The sequence below is a fragment of the Harmonia axyridis genome, chromosome 5 (assembly GCF_914767665.1).
Source record: "Harmonia axyridis chromosome 5, icHarAxyr1.1, whole genome shotgun sequence".
Lineage (NCBI taxonomy): Eukaryota > Metazoa > Arthropoda > Insecta > Coleoptera > Coccinellidae > Harmonia > Harmonia axyridis.
In genome coordinates, this window is record NC_059505.1 from 5,653,500 (window position 1) to 5,679,130 (window position 25,631).

The window sequence follows — 25,631 nt, forward strand, 5'->3', positions numbered from 1 at the left end:
GCGATTCAGCAGTGATTCACAGATAGAAATTGTGGTCCGACGGTCATGTTAGCATTGTTTCGATTGCCCTAGAGCTAAAAATTGCACAACAAAACGGTTTGGAACCATTTGTATAAGGCTGGTTCCAAGAAGCACAGTTCCACGACCAATGACTAAATTTTTGGTCTATTGATATATTGAAAAATTTATAGAATATTCAATATTTCATCGAAAGATGAAAACCTAGGCAATGATTCAATCTTTTCGAATATATCAATTGAAGTGATTTTGCTTTCAGCCATAATTGCACAAAATACACTGCGCAAAAGAATTAATGCACATTATGGAAATCTCAAATTTATTCTACAACTGAAGGTGTTCTCAATGATAATTATTTTTATCAGAATTATGCATGCATATGTTATCCACTTTCAACGTTTTTCTTCGATACAGATGTTTTTTCCCAGCAGGAATAAAAAAAGATGAGATTATCAGATTTTGAATGTATTGGCTCCATTCTGAAATCATTTGTTCTCGATCAATTCTAGTGATCAATAGTTTTTCTTTCGTTTGATTTTCTACACTCGATCGCTATGCAACGCGAAACACGCAATTTGACCCAAGAGGAATGTGCCCAAGCGGTAGTTTTGCGAGAAGAAGGGTGGACATACACAAGAATTGCAGAAAGGTTTGGAGTTTCCCATACAAGTGTGTCCAGAATGTTGCAGCGATTCAGGGAGACAGGTATGAATGTCAGAAGACCAGGACAGGGTAGACCACGGGTAACAACTGCCATTCAAGAACGTTAATTGAGAGTTTCTTCGTTGAGACAACGGTTTGCAACCGCTCGCCTCCTTCAAAATCAGCTTGAGCAAACTCATGGGGTGCAAATTAGCACTCAGACAATAAGAAATCGCCTCAGAGAATATGATTTAAGGCCTCGTGTCGCGGCAAGAGGCCCAGCTCTTACCTCAGCCCATCGAAGGGCGCGTTTGGATTTTGCGAGAGAGAATATCCATTGGGAAGAGGCTATTGATCACTAGAATTGATCGAGAACAACTGATTTCAGAATGGAGCCAATACATTTAAAATCTGGTAATCTCATCTTTTTTTATTCCTGCTGGGAAAAAACATCTGTATTGAAGAAAAACGTTGAAAGTGGATAACATATGCATGCATAATTCTGATAAACATAATTATCATTGAGAACACCTTCAGTTGTAGAATTAATTTGAGATTTCCATAATGTGCGTTAATTCTTTTGCGCAGTGTATAATCTTCTCAGATCTTACGAAACTTTTGCCTCGAAAAATAAAAACAATACAATATATTCTTCAATCGAAGAAAATCAACTTACAGCATTTGATATACATAAAACCGTAAAAATTTAAATTAATTCGAGAGAAGTGGCTACTCGTGGAAATGTCTTATTGCTCGAGTTTCGGGATATTGCAAAAATCCCTAACGCTCAGAATAAAATTAACTATTCAAGTGAACGAAACGAAGGGAAGATAATGAAAGCCTTCAACAGACAAAATTACACAAACTCAATTTCCCGAGGCACTCATCACAATTCAAAGTAACAGTTGAACTGACAGTTTTTTAATACCGGCAGCAGATAGGAGATAGCTGAAGCTTCGAGATTACACATTAAAGCAATATCACTCTGGGAGCGTTCGTCCAACGACTAAATTCGTATGAATAAAGGATGCGCAACAAGGATATCTCGTGGTAATAGCCAGCTAATTGAGCCATCCCTTGGGATCGAACCCTGGATGTACTAGAAGTTCGCCGAGAAAGGGCCGATTTATCAAGGAACATTATGCCTGTGATTGCAGCGAGGATGTTCATCTGATAGTGGTTAGGAGAGGAAGCGAGGGAACATGACAGGTGAGTTATTATTTTTTTTTTAAGATCACAATTTATTTTCAATTTCAACCATGTTAGAAATAGAGGCGGAATATCAGATTATAAGAATAATAGAAATAAGAATATTTATTCACACTATAAATACAGATACTGTGAACAACTTCGACCCATCAAAAAATACATGGGGTGCCAGAAATACAAAATTAGTCAAATATATAAAACAAACAATTGTAACGTTACAATTGCCCATGAGACTCTAAAGACTAATTTCTAGGGGTGGTTTGGCTTATTTGGCAACAAAACTCCTACCCAGGTTTATACAAATTTAATAAAATTAAAATATAAAATGATCGATCCTTTTCACTCTAAACAAATAATAAAATAGAAACTTAACTTAAAACGATTTTAAATGAGTTACTCTGCTACTAGGATGAAACCTCTTCTGTAAATTATCTTTAGCCTTCTGAACACCAATTCTTACCAGGAAGCTATAGTACTCCAATCCCCATTCAACGAAGTTGATGTGATAATGCCAGGTATTTCGCAGGTATTCTTTCAGATTCAGGAACGAAAGTGATCTAAGATACGTACTATCCCAAATTTTGTATCTCAAGGAAGGTTTCTGTTGTTCCAATTCCACGGGAGGTTTTCTTTGTTCCAATCTCACGGGAGGTGCTTTGAGAAAATGAACAACGATATCAGAATATGTTAACTGAATTTACAACTCCTTCTCGGATTTCTAACCAAGAAATTACAAAGAAATCATTACATTTATTATCAAATAAACCTGAGAAGGAGTTTTGCTGACATTATTTGACACAAAAAGAATTCTACCAAACCTGAAATACGTTTCGACAAGATGGATTACTCTAAAAAAAACTATTGTTTCAAATTAAATTGATTCGTTCTGGTGAGATTATTACTTGTTGAATACTAATATTCATGTTAACACTTACCGAGAATCCCGACACAATTCTCGCCGATGAATCAGATTCCGAGTCTCAAATTAAATTAATAATGACTGAAATCTAAATCTTAGGTACGTATTCTTGCTGAAGTCTCAATAATCATTGAAAATCTTTCAGAAGATTCACTCTAGATCCGCGCATCTGCGTTCCGACCGATGGTACACGATATGATACGATTAATTGACAAATTACCGCGTCTTCAAAAATTCCAGTAGCGTAACATGGAATGAAGCGTGCAAAATCGTTGCACAATGAAATCTACAGAATTACAAACATTTTCAACATTTCCTGAGATGAACTACCAAAACTGATTACTCCAGTATTCCTCCATTGAGTAGTAGGCCTTTTGAGCAAGTATCTTTTTGATCTCGTATTTCATTTTCCTTTCGTCCATGATTTTTAATCGTTCTGGGATCTTATTGTATACTTGGATAGCCTCATGGTTGATACTCAGTTGAGCAGCATTTATTCTGTGGTACGGTGCTGTGAACATTCCTGCATTTCTTGTTTCATACTTGTGATATTCACTGTTTTTGGATAAATTATCCTTGTTTTCATGGATGTACAGGATACAAGCAAGTATGTACAGGGAAGTGAGCGTCAGAATACCCTCCAGCTGGAAATAACCTCTGCAACTTTACGTACTATTCAGACCACAGATGATACATATAGCATTCTTTTGTTTCATAAAGATCTTCTACCCCAAAATAACAGTCCATAGCTGATGAGACTGATGGAAGTATTCGAAATATGCGTTGCAAGATGCCTGCTTCCTTGCAATCTGCTTCGTCCTCCTTATCATGTACCTTGCCACTGGCAGTCTTTTGACTGTCTTTATACATGAATGTTGTCTTGATATTGATGATGGAATATCTATTAGATCTATTATTGGGCTTTCCCATGATCTGTGGGGTTGGTTGTTACCGACATTTCGGTAAACATTCGCCTGCCGTCTTCAGGGTGTTGATCCTGAGAAGGACTGATTGTTTGGGTCTGAGAAGAACCGTTTGCTAAACTTGGTCTGTCTGGACTTGCAAGCACTTGTTAGTCTCGGTTACTTTTCGTTCACTCTCATCACTAGACCACTTCTGTAGACTTATGGTGAGAGTGAACGGACTGCAACCGAGACGAGTTCAAATCCGAGTATGGTGCGTACAAGTCGAGACAGACCAAGATGGCAAACGGTTCTTCTCAGAACCAAATACTAGGTCCTTCTCAGGACCAACATCCTGAAGACGGCAGGAGAATGCTCGCCGAAACCTTGGTAACAACCAACCACACAGGATCGCCTGGTTAGAAAGTGATTATAACAATCACTTTCTAACCAGGCGTTTCCGAAGGTTCCATCTTTGGACAAGTCATTGTAACCTATATCAATCTCAAATTGGGCGACAAATAGCAAATTGAAGGTATTTTTCTCCGATTGACAGAAAATATTGATTTTGCAGATACATATTAATCAGCAAAGTATTAGTTTTCCTGCCTAGGCAGCAAAATGATTAGTTTCAATGCGAATAAAACATTCGTAATTTTCTGACAATCAATATTTTTGCCACCTCACTTATTTCTGGAGGAGTAAGTACTTCTGGGTCGCTATCTCTGTCCATAATGTAAATATATCCGATATTTTTCGAAAAAACTCTCAGATATTTCATAATCACTACAGGAAAAATAAAAAAATTGTAATAATACACAAATACAATATCCTACATATATTATTATGAACAATCGAAATAAAAATTGTATGTTCAACTCGGCAGCAAAGTAGATTGACTGCCTTGGCTGAATTCCTAGCCTCGCTACACTCGGCTGAACTATCAGTCAATCTACTACTTTACTGCCTAGTAAAACAAATAACTATTGTCTGACACAGATGATGGCTCATTCTACCAGTTATTAATTTGTGCCTCAGATTCTAAGGCTCATTTGCTCACAAGAAAAATATTCATCTTGTGTCAAAACCAAGTGTGCTAGAATGCTCGCTTCCACCATCAGCCTCATAAAATATTCCTGAAGGAAAATCACGCAGTATCAAGGGAAAAGATGCAATATTCAACCGGCTACAATATCGCCAGAAAGGAATGCAATTATTCGTGACCTTAATCTCTTTATCCTCTCTCGTGTCTAATTTCATTTCACGGAAGATAAAATTCCAGGCATAATGTTAGGACACTTCACGGTAACAACGAAATTTATACGCCCTGCTATAAACAACAGCAATGAACTGTATTTTGCGAAGAGGATGCCTGGCTCATTTCCAGGTTTATCTACTCACGTCAGAAAAGGTCTCGTGTCTCCAGAAATTAGATAAAAGTCTTATTTCCCCTTTTGTGTATTCTGTTTATATCTCGTGTTTTTAAGCCTATGGCGGAGGAGGTAGAAGCTAGATTGCAGATTAGGTTTCATTTTTCCTTGTCTATCTGTTTCCTTGATAGCTCTTCGTTTGAGAAATGTAATTACTGGAAAAATACATTTTACGTGACTTGTATTGTATTTCGGTAATGTACTATTAAAACAAGTTCCAAGAATGAAATCGATAATACTAAAAATAGAAGTTTCTTTCTGCTGTCACAAATAATTGGTGAGTTCTCCAAATCAGTGCAAAATTGAACTATGCTACCTTTCAAAATCCTTTCATTTTTAACACTCAATAGCACCAAATGTCCTACTCTTTTAAATGAGTCCTAGAGAAAGTCACATAATCACATGTCAATAATTAATTGAACTTTTTTACCATGATTTAAATTTTTCTTAGTTATTGATGAGTAGTTATTGGTGAGTACCATATTCGTATTCTCCAAATAAGAGCAAAATTCAATTGTGCTATCTTTCAAAATTCTATAAGCCTTTCACATTACACAAAAGTACCAAATATTACCAAATGTCCTACTCTTTCAAAAGAGTTTCAGACAAAGTCACATTGATTAATTAAAACTGAACTCAATTATTACATATTAGTAATTGTAAATGTACCTAATGATGAGAAATCACTCAAGATATTCATGATTCTCCTTCATCTTCATTTGCACTAACATTGCTTCCTCACATTGGCGATAAGCATAGTAAAACTCTCTCTATATTGAGCTTCTCTAAGAAATTTGACTGCCCTTTTCCGGTCCCTTCCCTGATGTTCTTCAACCAGGAGGATTTTTCTCCACCAATTCCTTTACATTCTTCTATTCCACCCATCATGAGCACCTGAAGAATATTGGTTTCCGTAATAAGAGGGTTTTTCCAAGGAGAGGAGGTTTCATTTTAATATCAACAAAAAAAGTTTAATTTAAAGAATGGATGTCTCTATGTGAAGAAAAAGGTATGCCATTTACAATAGAAAATGCTACCAGCCAAATAGCCACCAAGGCTACGGTTACAGCAACAGATTCTTCTCATGAAATTTTCCATTACCAATTCGCACAAATGCAATTCTACATTCTCGATAACTTCACGAATTCCATCTTAAAGGTCTTGAATCAATTGTAGAGCATTGGAATAGACACTTGGTCCAAAAGAAAGAATCTTAAGGGGCTAAATCACAATATCAAGGTGGCTGATTGTGATCACTCCTTCAAGAAACAACGTCGTTCACATCATTATCTTCCAATCCCAGGCATAAAAATCTTCAATCAAAGCTCGCTTACTGAGTAACAGTTGCACTAGCCTCAATTTTCGATAAGTAAGGTCCAATGACACCAGTAGCCTGAAAATTCTACCAAATAGTGACAAGTCAAGGATGGAGAGGGTTTTCAAAAAGCATTCCTGGATTTCCCAAGCCCTAAGTGCGACAATTCTGCTGAATAACATAGCCTCCGAGATGAAAAGTGGTTTCGATGAAAATCCGTATCATTTTGATACATTTCAAGGACCCAGCGAAGATACGTTGGTGGTGATCGACCTACTTGAGGTCTTGCCATAACTGAAGTTTAAAAGCCTCAAGATCTAAGTAAAAAAAATCAACAATTAATGCTGTATACCAGGCACTTGGCTCAGTCTTAAAGTCTATCAATAAAAACCATTCTAAAGCAGCACTCTGTCTGGATCTCTCAAAGGCCTTTGACAGAGTAAATAATAACATATTGCTGAAGAAAATGGAAAGATATGGCATAAGAGGTGTTGCCTTGAGACTTTTTACGTCTTACCTTACCGGAATAAGACAGAGAACAACTGAGAAGACAAAAAATGGTGAACAACTAACATCAGATGAACTACCTTAGGAGGTGGGTGTACCTCAAAGTTCTATTTTAGCCCCCCTTTTATATATAATATATACCAATGGTCTGATCCAGGAAACGTCCAGTGATGCAGTTATGTATGCTGATGGTGTGTCTGTGATCTGCAGCGGTACCACAGCAGATGAATGCCAAGCAAAATTGGGGGAAGACCTGGTGAAACTGGATGAATGGTGCCAAAATAATGAATTAGTAATGAATATCAAGAAAACAAAAATACTTATGTTTAGAGAAAAAAGCCAGCAAACTCTCAATATAACTTATAATGATGAAACCATCTTAGCTGAGGACTCAGTGCCTTTCCTAGGTATCTACATCGATAACGACTTGAATTGGAAACAACAAATTGAAAATGTTGCTAAAAACCTAGCAAGGTATTGCTATGCACTAGGAATTTTAAAAAACACAGTGGGTGTTGATGCTGCCCTAACAGCATACCATGCTTATGTACATACATTCAAGACTCAGATATGGTATCATTTTCTGGGCAAACTCAGTGGATGCAAATAGAATATTTTTGCTTCAGAAGAAATTTTTGAGGGTAGTTTTCAACTTTCTCCTTAGACATGAATATAACACTAGAGGCAGGGATTACCTATGTGCTGAAAAAAACTAGTTTTACTTATGTTCAAAAAAATGTTCACTACATAATACTCAAAATTTGGAATACATTACCTCAAAACTTCGAAAGTAAAAAGGCTGTAATTCAGAAAAAGACACTGAAAATGTTTTTGATCAGGAAATGTTATTACAATCTTGGTGAATTTCTTTGTGAAAAGGATTTTGAAGATCTCTAGTGACTTTATTTAGTTTTCTCTGACTTTGTTTATTTTTTGTACTATTTTTCTTTTGTTTTCACTGAACGTGATCAACACCTGAGGGTAATTTTAAGATCAAATAAACATTTATTATTATCCATGCAAAATACGGTGTAATGTCGTTTGTGGAATACCTTATTGTTAAGGGTAAAGAGGAATCACAAATCTGGATTTTCGTCAACAATACTACAGCAACAATATTCTTAGTTGTTCTTAAGCGACGCACAGGGTGTCGATTCTTCACAGCACTTACTTGCCAAAAGAGGACAGCTTCAAAAGTAAAAGCTATCCATAATATAGCAGGCTATTCCAAATGAAGCCTTTTATTGTTAAACTCTTTATAAGCATTGCGCGCGAAGCGAAAAACACTACTGAGGTCACTCAGTTCCCCTTTTCAAAGGCTCTTTCACCATTGAACTGTATTATCGTAACGATCGACCTCGACCTTTTCCAGAGTTGATCAATAGTTTCCTTGATCGGTGATTTCCTTTGTAGACAACATTGTCGAACGAAATCGTTGGGCGCATAATGGTTCCTACTAACCTTTGCAGACAAACCAAAACGACGTGAATTACTTACCAATTTATTCCTTGGCGGTTTTTCCAACCGCATCAAGTCTTTCACTCTCCCCTTGCTGGTAACATGTTCGAAACAATCGAGGTCCCGATTGGGTTATTCACGGATGACCCACTCGAGCAAACCCAGCAGGAAAAAGCCGACAATTTCCTGCACGAACGGTGCAGCAGAGCCAAAGCAGGTGAATGGCTCGTTGGGTAAACGTTTTCCATTTTTAGCTCCTCTGTGGCCGTGAAGCGTAATGAAAGCGCAGCAGGACTTCGCGTGAGAGTTTTCGAAACATGCGTAGCGTAAAACGGTCATTCGATATCGGCAATTGGACGGAAAATTGTTCGTTGAGAGGGTTGACAAGGTGATTAGGTTGATGAGCGTTCGATTTATGTCATGATTGAACGCGTTGCAAACCTGGTGGGTCAAGGTTGCGCATCGTGCATATCGTCGGTTTACTGCAGAAACAATATGAGTGCATTTTTTATCATTTTTGCGTTGAGTGCATTTTCTTAACCAAATTTTCCTGATTTCTGGCATTAATTACATAATTAATGCCAGAAATCAGGAAAAAAAAAGTTGCATCAATCTTGATGCTGTGAACATTCACAGCATCAAGATGCAACTTTTTCACTTATTAAAAGGTTTTCTTAATTGAAGTTGTTTTATTGGAGGCAGAAACTTTCAAAGCTCATTTATACAACTAACTAGATCTTCTTTTTGTTTAAGGTCCGGAATTCACATTCCCTTCGCCTCTAATTTCATTTCTCCTATTTTCTGCTGTTGACTTATCGGAAGGCTTTCCTCCCTACTTCATGTCACTTTTTTCTTCTATTTAGTTCTTTGAGAGAGGCGATTCCTCTTATCTGTATTTCTTATTTTGATTCGTATTATCTTTTTTAATTCCTTATTCTCGTGCTCTTTCAGCTTTTCTATTGTCTTCTTTCTTTGTTTATTGACTGTTTCTTCAATAGTTTCAATTTTCAGTTCTTCTCTGATTTGTTGGTTAGTTAGATACCATGTGGCGCCAACCGCTGTTCTTATGACTGAATTTAGCGTACTTTGCAACTGATCATTATTATTGTCCTTCGTATTGCACCAGGTAATTACTGCACGTGTATTCACATCTCTACGGACAGCCAGGCCACGCTGAGATTCCTGTAATCATATAGCCAGAGGTCTTTAATGACATGGGAGTGCCGTAATACCATAAAGCAATGAGCAGAAGGAAAAAAGTAACTCTAATATGGGAACCGGTTCTTTGTGGTATTGAAGGAAACAAAAAAGTCGATGAACTTGCAGAAAAGGGCATCAAGGTTAACACCTATTGGTCCTGAGTCCATCTATAAGCTTGGAAAAGACCAATATGAGAATGCGGTCCAACAATGGGAGTGTGACAATAGAAAAACTCTCTGGAGAAACACTCCGGGTCTTGCTCAGGCAAAGAAATTTGTGGTGCTTTCACTGACCTTTTCCAGGAAGCTCCTGAAGCTACCACGAGCTGAGATTCGGGTAATGGTGGGACTGCTGACAGGACACTGTCAGTGCAAATATCTTGTGTACCGCATGGAAAAGTCAGCAGGTGAGATCTGCAGGCTTTGTGGAACGGAGGTAGAAACAGCTGAACACATGGTGTGCAATTGTTGACTGGTCTAAGAACCACTGATATAGGAAAGTCAATCCTGGATACGAAGTAACAGCCAAGTAAGTTGAGTAAGTCAGCAAACGAGATCTGTAGGCTCTGTGGAAAAGAGGTAGAAACAGCCAAACACATAGTGTGCAAATCTCCGGGACTGACTGGCCTCATATGGGAAAAGTCAGTTCTGAATACTCACGAAGTAATAGCCAAGGCCCCTAAGGATGTGGTCGGTTCCGTTCAAGACACCCTGATTTTCATATTGAATATTGTTCTTGGAGCAAGCTCCTGATTAACAAATATTTGTTTTCCTGCCGTACTTCTCTTCTGAAAAAATAATTACCTAAGTTATCACCGATTGAAAATTATCAGCGAAATCAACAAGCATTAAGGTTTTATCATCTATTTGGTTCCAAAATCTCTTAACATATCAAACCCTTCTGGGTTGTTATTCTTAACAACACTGTAGGTTTTGTGATCATTGGAAATATTAGGTGGTAGTATTTTTCGATATTCTTCTTGAATTTTATATGCATCTAGTCGCGCTATCAATACAAAATTCCGCAAGAAGCTTTACTCTATGTGTAAAAAAGTTCGCGCTGTTCGTCAATAGATGCTCCAGCAAGCTGGTCGATTTTGACATATCCTAATCATCATAAACCATACTTAGACATATTCTGCTGTCAGAATGTGTTTCAACACATTAGTGATTTTGCTTGGCATCTTATATTTGGCTTGAAGTCTTGATTTTATTCTCTCATTCGAAGCAAACGGTGACTGAAGCTGAAGCGCATCCTGAAACAATGTGACGTGATTGGTTCCATCAATTCAAAGACGTTAAAGAAATTATTCCTTCAATGTGAGCAGCGCCCTGTACTTTCACCTTAGGTCAACTATATTTATCTGACAGTGTGAATTTAGCTGCTAGAAGTAGCAAATACATTTGAGAGTTTCTGCTCATCGCCATGTATAAATGTTTTTAACTCCTTCTAAAGTAATGGTTTTCATGCATAATATTCGTAGATCCCCGCCAGGATAACGAATCAGAATAGACAAACATGGCGTAAGTACCTCTCCCAAGCTCCACCATTGTTTGGCTTCATTCCAAGCTGCCGTCCCGGTTGCAATGTGTGCAAAATATTATCCATGTTGGGTTCCATCAAAATATGGATGTTAAAGCTAGACCGTGGGAGGAGTCACGCCATTCTATTCCAGAAGCTGAGTCTCATGAAATATAGATTTTTCTACTGAAAGAGGAAATAAATAGTGGCAGTAATTCATGGACGTAGAAGAGCGTATACAGAGAGAGCTGACAGAAAAAACTTTAACGCCCCCATTTACTGTATTCACCAAGGATTATGAACTAGAGCGGAATTTAATTCAATCCAACCTCATTCTGGATATGGTGGATAAGGACATGGCATTATAGGAATTCGAGCACGATATTTCTAAATAAACGGAACATTCTTTTCGTCGAATGGTATTTGATGTAGCGAATAGAAATAGAAATAACGAAAGCTCTAAGGTTTCATGACTACAATGACAGAGATCAAATCAATTTATTTTAATGTTTGACTCATTGGATTTCTTCTTGATAGATCTTTTCTAATTAGATTCATTAGATCTTTTCTTTGCTGATTCGGTTCTTGATGCATCAAAATGAAACGATTGGTTACTTTCATTTTCAACAAGATGACGATACATGCCCCACAAGCAACGGAACAATCGCAATTTTGCATGAAAAGTTTTCTGGTGGTGCTAACAGGCCAATTGAAAAGTCCCCGGTCTAGCTTAGTAAAACACATTTTTTTTGGCAAAATTCGATTTTATTATTCAACATCGTTGCCTTGGAGGGCGTTACAGCGATTATGGCGTTCTTCCAACTTTTCGATACCATTTTTGTAGTACGATTTGTTTTTCGCTTCAAAATAGGCCTCAGTTTCGGCGATTACTTCTTCATTGGCGCTAAATTTCTTTCCAGCGATCATTCTTTTGAAGTCTGAGAACAGGAAAAAGTCGCAGGGTGCCAGATTTGGTGAATACGTTGGATGCAGAAGCAATTCGAAGCCCAATTCATGCAATTTTGCCATTGTTTTCATTGGTTTGTGACACGGCGCATTGTCTTGAAGAAACAGCAATTGTTTTTCTTCAAATGGTGCCGTTTTTCAACGATTTCATCCTTTAAACGATCTAATAACGCTATATAAAATTGCTTTCGATGGTCTGGCCCTTTTGAAGGTAATTAATGAATATTATACCTTGTGCATCCCTAAATACTCATGCCATAACCTTGCCAGATGACTATTGTGTTTTTCCTTGCTTTGGATTCGGTTCATCGTGGGCAGTCCACTCAGCTGACTGTCGATTGGACAAAAATTCAGGTTTATTGCACTTAAACAGCTTCAAACACTGCTCAGAATCATCAACACGTTGTTGCTTTCGATCGATTGTAAGCTCGCGCGGCACCCATTTTGCACACAGCTTTCTTATGTACAAATATTCAGGAATGATATGATACACGTTCAGATGATATCTTTACAATGTCTGCTATCTCGATCAACTTCACTTTTCCTGGTGCAGACCCCGGAAAGTCTTCATCAAGCCAAGATTTTACTTCAACTGTATATATTCCCATCAAAAAGCAATATTTTATCAGCACACGAAATTCTTTTTTTTTTCATCTTTTTTCAAATAACAAAAGTATCTACTCTCACAACGCAATATCTCACAAACTAATGATCGGAATGCTGTTAAATTTTGACACGTATCGTTTGAAAGTTGGTACTAAGCCGCCATCACCGCTATCTGTGCATCAGACTTTTCAATTTCAAAAATTTCGTGGCTGAGTTATTTCTCGAAGAGGTGATTACAATTGTCCACCGAAATCTTGTGATTTAACACCTTTGCAGTTTTTTCTTTGAGGCCACATGAAAGACAAATGTATACCAATGGTTCACAGTCGAATTCGAGTTCTTAAAGGTGGAATTCGTGAAGTTATCGGGGACATACATCCGAAAATGTGTGAATTTTCTTGAAAAATTTCATGAGAAGAATATTGTGCTTCAACCGCAGCAGTGGTGGCCATTTGGCTGATATCTTTAATGGCAATACTTCGTTTTTCACCATGAAATCAACATCGATTGATTCCTCTTGAAATATTCTTTAAATATCAAAATGAAACCTCTCATTCGAAAACCTTTAACGTTCAACTTCGATCTCAGCGTTCGAAATGTAACTAAATATAACGAGATTTCCATACTAGGAACCATGAAATGATTTCAATTTCCTGATTCTGCTATTTTGAAGGAAAATAGGATGTGTATAATATAGATGCAGAAACGCCTGATTTGCTCCCTTTGATATTTGCTCTTCATTTCTGAAACTAACTCATTCAATGAATGTATCTTATTCAGATGGTAATGAAACTTGGTGACATTTTCATCTCCCATATAATTTGATTGTCACAAACGGGTAACTTGGAAGTGAGGCAAGAAACTCGAATGGTTCATTCAGAATATTGTAATCAAGAGTTTGTAATGTTACACTTCAGATTCGAGATGGGAAACGCAATAAACTGATTACCAAAAACACATTGGTATTCAAGTTTGTGAATGAACTTTCTGTTTCAATGATCATCGAATTTGTTCAGCGAAAGAAACAAGAGAAAGCTCGTTCATTCAAGTTTCTTTGGATACCACAGAATTGTTCATGAGATATTATTTAATGGGATGTCATTTTTGTTGGTTCTGTTTGAAATATTAGTTATTTTTCAAAAAATAGTGCGTTAATTTTTATCGTTCTGCTGAATGGATAATTATTATATTTCGTAAAAAGCTTTGAATTCTCATTATACCCGAAAAATATTCACTGGGTGGAATCTGCTGTCACCCAAACATTTTGCTTCAATTTGTTATTATTCTGATAGGTGATTAGGTATTTCATCTTCATCAGTATAAGTGAAATGGTTTTCGGTTTAGGATTGTGTTTTGTCTTATAAAGACGTCGTTATTTGCAGCTTGTCAGTCAAACTCTAAATTTCATATCGTAATGTTGATTTGCTATGAAATACAAAAGTATCTTCTTGGCCATTTGTAGACATTGAGTGTTATTCCATAAATTCCAGATATTTGCCCAGGTTTTCTTAATATGGTACCATACTCATCATTAATGCACGGCTTTTATCCTAGAAAATAAAGCTTTAACCATTTCTTTACTCAATGTCAAATTATAATGACTTTTCAATTTGATGATCATGAATCGTAGTGTAGTTTCAGCAGTAACTGAAGTGTGGTTTTTTTTAGAGCTATAGAACTTTAAATTGCAATGAAACAACGATGGATTTTTCGATTGACATGAATTTCATATATCCGCAATATAATCTTGTGGCATTACATTTCAAATATGATTTCTTGCATAGACGTCCAATTTTCGATCACTTTTTCCAACATTTGTGGCCGTATATCGGCAATAACGCCAATAACACGGCAAATGTTGTCTTCCAAATGGTCAAGGGTTTGTGGCTTATCCGCATAGACCAATGACTTTACATAGCCCCCCAGAAAGTAGTCTAGCGATGTTAAATCACAAGATCTAGAGACCAATTCACAGGTCCAAAACGTGAAATTAGGCAGTCACCAAACGTGTCTTTCAATAAATCGATTGTGGCACGAGCTGTGTGACATGTTGCGCCGTCTTGTGGAACCACAGCTTCTGGACATCGTGGTTGTTCAATTCAGGAATGAAAAAGTTAGTAATCGTGGCTCTATACCGATCACCATTGACTGTAACGTTCTGGCCATCATCGTTTTTGAAGAAGTACGGACCAATGATTCCACCAGCCCATAAAGCGCACCAAACAGTCAGTTTTTCTGGATGTAACGGTGTTTCGACATACACTGGAGGATTAGCTTCACTACAAATGCGGCAGTTGTGTTTGTTGACGTAGCCATTCAACCAGAAGTGCGCTCCATCGCTAAACAAAATAAAATGGACGTAGTAAGCGATACGTATTCCACACAGAACCATTATTTTCGAAATGGAATTGCACTATTTGCAAGCGTTGTTAAGGCGTGAGTCTATTCATGATAAATTGCCAAACCAAGCTGAGAATGAATCACTTGACAGCTGTTGAATCGGTTGCCATCTTGAACAGTAATGCCAACTTAAAGAAAAAAAACACCCGTTAGTATTGCATTTTCGTCCATAACTTATGAGTGGTTTATTGCTTTCTGGGACGTTTCAAAAGAAGTTTACGCTTTTATTCTCCAATATGCAATTTCGATATTGAATCCCGCAGATCCCGCATGGAAGATATCGCAATTTTGCGGGATTGGATTCCTAATTAAGATGTACGGTGTATTGTCGTTTGTGAAATGCCTGATTCCCAAGGACGAGGAATTGACAAACCAGGGTTTTCATCAACATTCTGAGCTGTTCTTGAGCGACGCAGACGGTTTCAATTCTTCACATCACTTATTTGTTCCAATAGCTAAAATTTTTCTATCAGTTTCACTATTGCCAGCCAAGAAGGTGCTTCACGTTGACCCAAAAGTGCTTCAGTTGACTGTGACTTCTAAATTTTCATCTACTGACAGCTGCCCAGATAGTGGGCTATTAGAATGAGACCTCTTAATGGGAAAATTTGGGAATTCCCTCCGAACCACCGAACTACCTTCGATCGAATATAATCAAAGTTCTCTTGGATTGAAATATTGTAACTATTCTTGAAAAACGTAGATCAGCATACGAAAGGATCGAATAAATAGACAGAAAGAGAAATAATCGATGTATCTCTGTATTTTGATTCTTTTTCGCACCTCATATCCAACTCCATTAATCTCTCGCGGAACCGAAGTTCCCCAAACTACTCGCAAGAAATTGGATTCACATTCACTTAATTCCCAGTCCCCCCATAAAAGGAGGTGGATTCAAATGCCTTAAATGGGGTGAGAGGAGGTTAATCTTTCAGAAGGCGTTCAGCTTTTCTCGGGAGTGACATGGAATTTAATGGCCGACCAGAAATTTATGGGCATCGGGTGATGTAAAATGGGCCTGGCAGCGCGTATAGAGCAGGTTGAAAGGTAGCGGCTTATAAATCAGGACAAAACAAGGTTTGAATGTCGGGAACACACAGGAAAGTTACATTTGGACTGGCGCAGATGGCTTCGACTGGATATCATTCCATCATCATGAATTAGAGCAAGCGGTGTAATTGGATCGCTTCATTGTAGGTGAATGTGGCAAATACACGTACAGTGCCGTCGTTAGGAGAGAATCGGTCGACTACGGCGCCAAAATTCAAGGAAAGCATTTCAAGCTTAATCAACAAAAATCACATGTAACGGGTGTTTTTTTCCGAGGTAAATAACTTTAAGTTGGCATTACTGTCCAAGATGGCGACAGATTTAACAGCTGTCAAGTGATTTATTCTCAGTTTGGTTTGGCAATTCATCATGAATAGACTCACGCCTGAACAACGCTTGCAAATAGTGCAATTTTATTTCGAAAATAATGGTCCTGTGCGAAATACGTATCGCGCACTACGTCCGTTTTATTTTGTTTAGCGATTAAGCGCACTTTTGGTTGAATGGCTACGTCAACAAACAAAACTGCCGCATTTGGAGTGAAGCTAAACCTCAAGTGTATGTCGAAACACCGTTACATCCAGAAAAACTGACTGTTTGGTGCGCTTTATGGGCTGGTGGAATCATTGGTCCGTACTTCTTCAAAAACGATGATGGAAAGAACGTTACAGTCAATGGAGATCGGTATAGAGCCATGATTACTAACTTTTTCATTCCTGAATTGAACAACCATGATGTCCAGGAGCTGTGGTTCCAACAAGACGGCGCAACATGTCACACAGCTCGTGCCACAATCGATTTATTGAAAGACACATATGGTGACCGCCTAATTTCACGTTTTGGACCTGTGAATTAGCCTCCAAGATCTTGTGATTTAACACCGCTAGACTACTTTCTGTGGGGCTATGTAAAGTCATTGGTCTATGCGGATAAGCCACAAACCCTTGACCATTTGAAAGACAACATTCGCCGTGTTATTGCCGATATACGGCCACAAATGTTGGAAAAAGTCATCGAAAATTGGACGACCAGTTTAGACTACATCCGAGCTAGCCGTGGCGGTCATATGCCAGAAATCATTTTTAAAATGTAATGCCACAAGATTATCTTGCGGATAAATAAAATTCATGTCAATCGAAAATCCATCGTTGTTTTATTGCAATTTAAAGTTCTATAGCTCTAAAAAAAACACCCTTTATTCGGTTGGTCCAAAGGAAACATTCCATTATTGTTATTGAGGGGAGGAATGTCACTTTGATAATTTTGACGTTTATAGGTAACTTCTGGGGTTTATCAATGAAGTTCTTTCTCTATTCTTGTATTTTAGTATTTATTGTTATAGTCATAGATAAAGTATAGCATTCAACTCGCGGTAATAGTAATAACTCACTTGATGAATTACAGCACTCGCCTGCGGCTCGTGCTGCAAACATCATCTGCGTGAGTTATGACCTACATTACCGCTCGTTGAATAATATTCTATTAATTCTAACGAATTTCACAAATGATTTGTTTATCAAATTGACCAATCTTAAACACCTTTGCATGATAATTTGTGCAACATCTATTCGAATTAAAAATAATGGTTCACCCGCATCATCTTGTGGTTTTATTTAATCATATCAAAGAAAAAAACGAAATGTCCGAGTGTTTAATGAAGTCAAAACTCAGCAGAAGGATCTGAAACCTGAATTCATATATTTCATCACTTATTAATCAGATTTCAATTTAGCACATTCATTTTTTATTACATTTCAAGTTTGCTGAATCATCTATTCGATTCAAATTTGAATCTATATAAAATAATTACACTAAAAAACATTTTTTCACCAATCACCCCTTCCCACCGCTTTTTTGCTCAGTACAAAATCCAAACCTGGAAAGATGCCGACTTGAATATTAGCCGGGATAGCAGAACCGCTAGAATTGGGCTTTAACCTCGGTTATCCAATATTAATTTTCAAAATTCTGCAGAGTTAGGTTCTGTTATGGCGGCAAAATGGGTCTCTGCCTAGGACGGCAGTTTGGCTAGCAACGGTCCTGTACACATGAACTGTTCAGGATTTGTCTGAATATCGAAATAGGAAACTAACACAACGAATTTGTATTTTTGGTGACAACTACCCAATATTGTTTCCCATAACAGAAACTAGCAATATAAACATATCGAACCGAGTATCGAACTCGAAAATAGCGGATCGAAATAATATTGTTTATACTCTGCAGTACACATTTTCAGTTTGGAGAGTAGGTATTTGTTTGTGGGTGTTGGTCATTGTTTGTTTGTGTTTATCCTCTCTCCTGACTTTCCTAGGCCTCTGTGAGATCTCTTAGAAGCTGAGAACTTGTAGGGGTTAGAAGAAGTGTTCAATGTGGGCTTTCTTACTGTGTCCCATAGCCATTTCTGGCACATAAATGTTATTTTTCAAATGGTAACAAAAAAAACGAATACATATACAGAGTGAGACAAAAATGTGTAGGTACCGAGCTTTCTGGAGAAACTCATGGCCAAAAATGCATATTAAGAGAGATATATCCTTCCAAAGTTTGATTTAATTCAAAATATCTGCATAAGTTCTAAATGGTGAATGCCACCATATTAAAATTTCGTGAATAAATGAATGTTTATAAAATACATTCTTTTTGAACTTCTACATCTCTGATATCGTTATGAAGGGTTTTTTTAAAGGTTGAATCATGATTCGATAGAGCGAAAAAAATTACATAAAAAAGGTATTCCTAAATACAAAAAATTGAACCGTTTTCCAGATATTTGAGTTATTGTAGTCACATGATGTCAGCAGATCCATTCATCGATAACGATAGAAGTTGTCCCAAAAAAATCATGACTCGCACTCTAAAACCACCCTATATAACAATAACATTGGAAGGATATATCTTCCTAATTATGAATTTAGGGCTATAAGTTTATTCACCAAACTTTACTCATTTTTCAATGTCCCATCACCCCCAGAAAACTCGGTATACATTTTTGACTCCCCCTATTGATAAACCCTTTCTTCTATCCATAGCTATCATTACAAAATCACTATTTGGCTAGAATGAGGAAATTCTAGCGTAAGTCTGTTCATCTTATTAATTAATGTAATTAAACGAAAATAAATACAATATTTTAGCTAACATCTTCATCATTAACGTGCAAAAATAAACCAAATGTTCCTCAAAAAAGTATCTTCGACTACATCGTATTGTTCGTAAGTCTATAAAACTCAACAATAGTAACTAAACAGTATTGATTTTCATATCAGATGTGGATTCATAAAACTATAACATCATACAAGACAGAATGTCCTTCATTTCATCCTTTGACTCTATATATTTTGCTCCACTTTATATATCCACTATCAGGTGTCACTAACAGAGCATTTCTGGATTGGGGAATAAATTCAATATCGCAGGTTGAACGGACGTTTCAATAATAAAACGAACATGAGCCCGATATCAGCTGCAGCTATGACATGCAAGAATGAAAAAGCCAATAGCAAGTTTCGTCGGAATATGAACTCACAGCACAAGTTCCGTTGAAGTATAAACTTACAGCAATATTCGTTGAAAGATTGTTTCTGAATAGTTGTAAAGGGGAGACTGATATTTGATCTATGAATAAATTTCACAAAGGCTTCCTTTGATTCGAAACAAAATGTGAATTCTGAAGTATCTCTCTACATTACAAAGAAAGGTTGTGTCATTCCATTTTCATTTTTACGTGTATGTTTATAAGGCATCAAGTTGTCTAAAATTATTCGGAAATTGATAATTATGTTAATATCTCCTTTTTTTTAATGGAACGATATTCATCTCCAATTCATTATATAGGTGCGAGGAAACCAAGTTTTAATTGCATTGAAAGTTGATTTTTTCAATTAATTTTTAAAGTTAAAATTACTATTGTTGTAGTTGATGGTATTTTTTGCGGATTTTGTTGAACGTTTGATGTTGAATTTATCCCTAGAGGATTTTTTGTACCAAATTCTTCTTTCTTAATTCGGTTGTCCTTTCAAAAAAGGCAGTCAGATCGTACATTTTGAGTTTGTCGTTCTTTTTTCTTGAGTTTGAAGCATACGTAAATGGGATATAAATTTTCATGCACCGATAGGACGGACAGAATTTAGTTTGACCACGAATTGATGATTAGTGAGTCGAATCTTATCATTTGAGACCATACCCAACTCAAAATTCGAATAATACAATCATCCTGACTAAATAATATAGGTAGCCCCTACTCTAGGCCATGTCTACATTACCACGGACAGCTAGACCACGCTGAGATCCCTGTAATCTTACTGCCAGGGGTCTCTGTTGACCTGGGAGTTCCGTAACACCATAAAGCAACTGGCCAGAGGAAAACAAGTGACTCTTCTATGAGTGCCAGGGCACTGTGGTGTTGATGAAGAAAAGGAAAAAGCCGATGAACTTGCAAAAAGTGCTTCAAGGTTAATACCTGCTGAACCTGAGCCTTTCTGTGGGATGGAAAAGACCAATATGAGCCAGCGTTCCAGTGGTATAAACAACATCGTTTTTACCGTATGGAAAAGTCAGCAGATGAGATTTGCAGGCTCTGTGGATCGGAAGCAGAAACAGCCGAACACATGGTATGCAAGTGTCCAGAGCTGTTTGGCCTAAGAACCATTCATATGGGTAAGCCGGTCCTGGATACCAGAGAGATAACGGCCAAGGCCCCTAAGGAGGTTGTTAGTTTTATCAACGCCATTGACGACCTCCTTGGGTTTCCATGAATGAGTAGGGTAGAGAACAAAAGATCAACATGGTCGATGTTCCCGGAAGGCTTACCGAGCCACAACGACCCCAGTTCAAATATTAATAATAATAAATATCTAGGGCAAACTTATTGTCTCGAAATTTACTGAAGTTATTTCGTTTTCAAAATAAGATCAAACATCAGCGCTACATGAACAATGAGGTCATCAATATGTTAGGGTAATATTATTAAGGTTGTGATAAAATAGCAGTAGAAACGCAAACATAAAAATTCCAATAACTCTGCAAGCATCAGACTACATAATAAATTACACCACTTCAATATTTTCCTGGAAAGGCTTTCCACCCTGACAAAAAGATTAATAGTTCCATTGATGATTATAAGAATGCCAGGTTGTAAATTCCCTAGTTTCCCTGTTATGGACATAAAACATCGTTTTATGATAAGAAGTAGAGAGCAGGGTTGTTCCCACAAACATAAGTGTAAGTGGAATCACCTTTTTCAAATCATGGCATTAATCAACGATATGTCTTTATTCTCAGTATGTACAAGGTGTTTCTTGTAAGCGGGTCACTGGATTTTGTGCCTTATCCTTTGAGCAATATTGAAAAGTGACCTATCACAATGATAGTATTTTTCACGGGCTATCCAAATATGTTATCGGAAAAACTATCGAACCAAGGCATGGAAAGCTATTGAGGAGAAACCATTTTCCAAAAAATTTTTTTTTGCAAATTTGACTTGTTTCAAAGATGAGAAGGTCTAGAGACCATTTCTCAACAACTGTTTCTTCATTTGAAGTTACTGTTTTCTAGAAAACAGAAAATTTCCTCTAGCAAAATAAGATATTCTCATATTTTCTGAATGCTCAATCGATTTCAAGTTTTGGTACTTATTTACCGAATCTGTAGTGAATATATTAGTGGGGATAAGATAATCTGCTATAATCATAACAAAAAAGAGCACTACAAGAAACAAACTGTATCTGGAAAAAAAATCGTTTGGGGGCATATGTTTATGACTTTTTTCCTCAAAAATTATCTAAGGAAGGTCTTATTTTCCTTTGAACCTCCAATTTAGGAACACCCTGTATGCATCCAGCTCACCGATTTAAATAGAACAAATAAGATCACAACGTAGAAAATTCTACATCCAATTGAACTAGCGGATGAACCGACAAGCGAGCAAGAAATCATTAATTCCTTCAGAAGCAGAACTGTTGGCTGAGATGAAGAAGGAAAAGTAGGAATTAAATAGACAGGTTTATTCCAGAGAACACTCATAGTCAAGTGGAACAGTGAAACAATCAAAGAGTCTGTATGATACGAATTCGAATAAACAACTGTTATTCTTCAATGGCGAAGTGGGGATGGTCACACTTGGGGGCTTAATATTCGTCGCTCTCCAACCATATTAGTTGAAAATAAGTACGACAATATTATTCCACTTTCAAAAACCGTCTTGATCATCACTTGTCTGTATCTTGTTTTCCAATGTTAATTTGTTTGATTTTTTCTCTTCCTGCTTTCTTTTTTTAATTGTATTGTTTTTAACTCCTCGCACACTAGCAATGTATTTCTTTGAATTTATTTGTACCTGAGATGTATAGGCTTTTGCCTATTCTCTTATTTTCAATAAATAATAATAATAATAATAATTTATTTGCAACAATTAACGACACATGGAAATTAGTACTTAGCTGCTTTTTTGTTATAATTGGTTTGAAAATAGAACGAATTCTACGAAAATGGGAAATATAATGGAAAAAAAACAAATTGCCCTGTCTGCATGTACGACCAGCAATTTTAAAGCAGAGGAATGTTCGCTAAGCATTCGAACCTGCCAAGAAAAGAAAAATGAAACGCTAATGCCTACCGCCCTCGGAATTCCTTACCCATCGAGTAAATTAGTCAAAACTTCCCCCAAATTATGATAAATTGAATAGCGGCTCTTCAATAACCAGCGACGTACTGAGAAAACGGAAAAGGAATGATGAATGATTAATCTGGAGTCTTATGGTGGAAAACTCAAAAGTGGAACAACTCCCTCCTATTAATTCGTTGCAGATGCGCGCGGCATTCAAACGACAATCAATCCTTGGTCCCCCGCGTCTCCAGAATCCAAGAAATTGTCCCGCGATCTCAAAGGATTGAAAAGGGAGAAAACCCGTCCTAAAGGTCGGGCCCGACGGAGCTCTCTGATTAACGAGGTGAATCTGGCAAAGACAAAGCGCAGTTCTTGTTGTGAGAGTTCGTGCAATGGATCCTCCCGTTTTTCTCTATCGCGAACGGGAACCTCTTGTCCCCTAAACGAATGGATTTGATGTCAATCTGTTCGAGTTGAAAACGATATAGATTCCGAATTCAAGGGGACGTGAAGTATACGAAATAGGAGATATAGATTTTCCAGGGACCGCGTATAAAGTGGTTGCTTTTTATGATGGGGAGAAAATCCTTTTTGGATGCTTCGTGTTCGGGCCATTTCTCAATTTCGAATAGTAAGTGGTTTCTTTCGAATGTCCTCAATCATCCATAGTTTTTTTTTTAAGGATTGGATTTCACTGGATTTCTTACGAAGATTAGATATCAAATATTAAGGTTTCTCAAATTTCAAATGAAAATTGTGATTGATTGCCCGAAATTATAATTTTCATCTTCGTAGCTGTATCAAAAAGTATTAGGTGTGAACTTTGCTTTCGCCGTTTTGCAATAGATGGCTGTAGCGGTACTTGGTGGTCGAAATAAATAGATCTTAGATGTTGTTGCATTTTCCCTATTTGAACCAATAAAAATGATGTTATAATAGTCTTACCAATAAAAACTGCTCTCTGCTTCCTCACAGCACCGCACTGTATAAGGATGTAAGGGAACAGGGTAAAGGATTGAAATGGAATAAAATGGGACTTATACAATGCAAACTGTCCTTCTAATGAACTGTAACCTTAATATATTTAAAATGTCCGTGAATGAAACCGAAACCGTTATATTAAACACCGAAAACTTTATACTACCAAACTTCAACTTTTCTTTCCGATAACCATACATCTCATCAATAATCTAACAAAACATACGTCTGGATATTCCCAGAATACGCGACGTTGCCAAAACTTAACATCATAATAACTTACAAAGGGCTAAAACAGATGTCATGCTATAACCTTAGGAATTTGTATACATAACGCCATCTAAAAATTAGTCGATTCGTGTCTGCATCATAATGTTATTCTCGATTAAAGTCAGCTTACGAGCCAAATTCTTGTCATTTGAAGGGAGGTTTCAATTTTCTGCGGTGATATGAAGAAATCTGCGGTTGAGCATCTTCGAATGCTCTCAAATAGCTATGGTGAGGCCGTTATTAGTAAAAGAACGTGCCGAGAGTGGTTTCAATGCTTCAAGAACGGTGATTTCGACGTCGAAGACCAACATTACTTGATAAAGACTCATGTTAAACGTTACAAGAATTGTTAGGATGATTGGGAGTGACGCAACAAGCCATTTGAAAACGCCTCAAAGTCATGGGAATGATTCAGAAAAAAGGAAATTGGATGCCGTACGAGTTGAAGCCAAGAGATGTCGAACGGCGTTTGTTTGCTTGCAAATCAAAGGCTTTTCGCATTGTGATTGAAGACGAAAAATGTATTCATTATGATAATCCCAAGCGCAGAAAATCATGGGAATATCCCGGCCATGCTTCCACGTCGACGGACAAACCGAATATTCACGGTTCCAAGGTGATGCTGAGTATTTGGTGGGACCAGCTCGGCGTAGTGTATTATGAGTTGTTGAAACCGACTGAAACAATCACTGAATTTCATCTATTCGTTTCATCAGTCACCAATGACAAAATGTTTCGGAATTTTCCCGGATTTTTGTGGCAATAAATCCTTCACTATATTTGCACCCGCTTGGCTAATATTTTCCTCACACAATTTACAATGTTTTTCAGTTTTTCACTTTTCATTTTTCACTTTAGTGCTCGTTCATTTGAAATATTATATTGAAAATCATTATTATTTCTTTTCAGATCATTTCAATTGAAATCTTAGGTACCTACGTGCACAGTCGAGATGTGCAAAAAATAGTAGGTATAGACACCTCGCGAATGATTTTTTCTCAATCTTTGCTATCGGACTACAAACGCACCTCCGAAAAAATAATGCATTTCATTCCCTGGGTGTATAATCTACTATTATTCCTGACAAACTTATTTTCCGATAGCTTCCTGCGATATCAATAGTTATATCCTCTAAAGAATTAGTTCTTGCATTTCCATATACTGAATAATTCATGAAAAACATCGAATTATTCATGAGAAACGCTGTTCTCGTTATTCTTGCGATTCGTAAAGAAAATCTTCCTCTTGTAAATCAAGCCCAGAAAATTAATTTGGATGCCAGAGATTTCCAATTTCTTCTCGACGAGTAGGCCCTATAGGTAATATCCGAAATGGATTGGTTCTCCACTAAGAGAAACCGTATTCTTCAGCTGGGAGGATCAGCAACCAATTTCAATCATGTAATAATTAGAGCAGATCTTTTCTTTCGAATATGCTCCTCGAACAACGATCAGCCTTATTTTTCAGAGAGATTAGTCTCTGTGAAAGTGTGATTAGTAGAAGTAACATTCGAAAACTCTAGAAACAACTGAATGAAAAGATACGATACAGCGCCCAAACTATCTATCCTCTGATTGTAATCAACGTGTTCTTGTGAAGGAGACCCAATCTAGACTTATCTCTAATCATGGAT

The 25,631-nt window shown here is 37.2% G+C and overlaps 1 protein-coding gene across 4 annotated transcripts in view; it reads left to right on the forward strand.

The window, feature by feature from the left end:
* The window catches only part of LOC123679795, a 116,567-nt gene that overhangs the window by 19,520 nt on the left and 71,416 nt on the right, over window positions 1-25,631 (forward strand). For 2 of the 4 annotated variants that reach the window (XM_045617282.1, XM_045617283.1), the window contains exon 3: window positions 1,595-1,869. In XM_045617282.1, coding sequence (XP_045473238.1) covers window positions 1,863-1,869 — 7 coding nt within the window. In that variant the 5' untranslated portion in view covers window positions 1,595-1,862. The remainder of the gene's footprint in view (window positions 1-1,594; window positions 1,870-25,631) is intronic. The other 2 variants (XM_045617284.1, XM_045617285.1) reach the window with 1 other exon arrangement.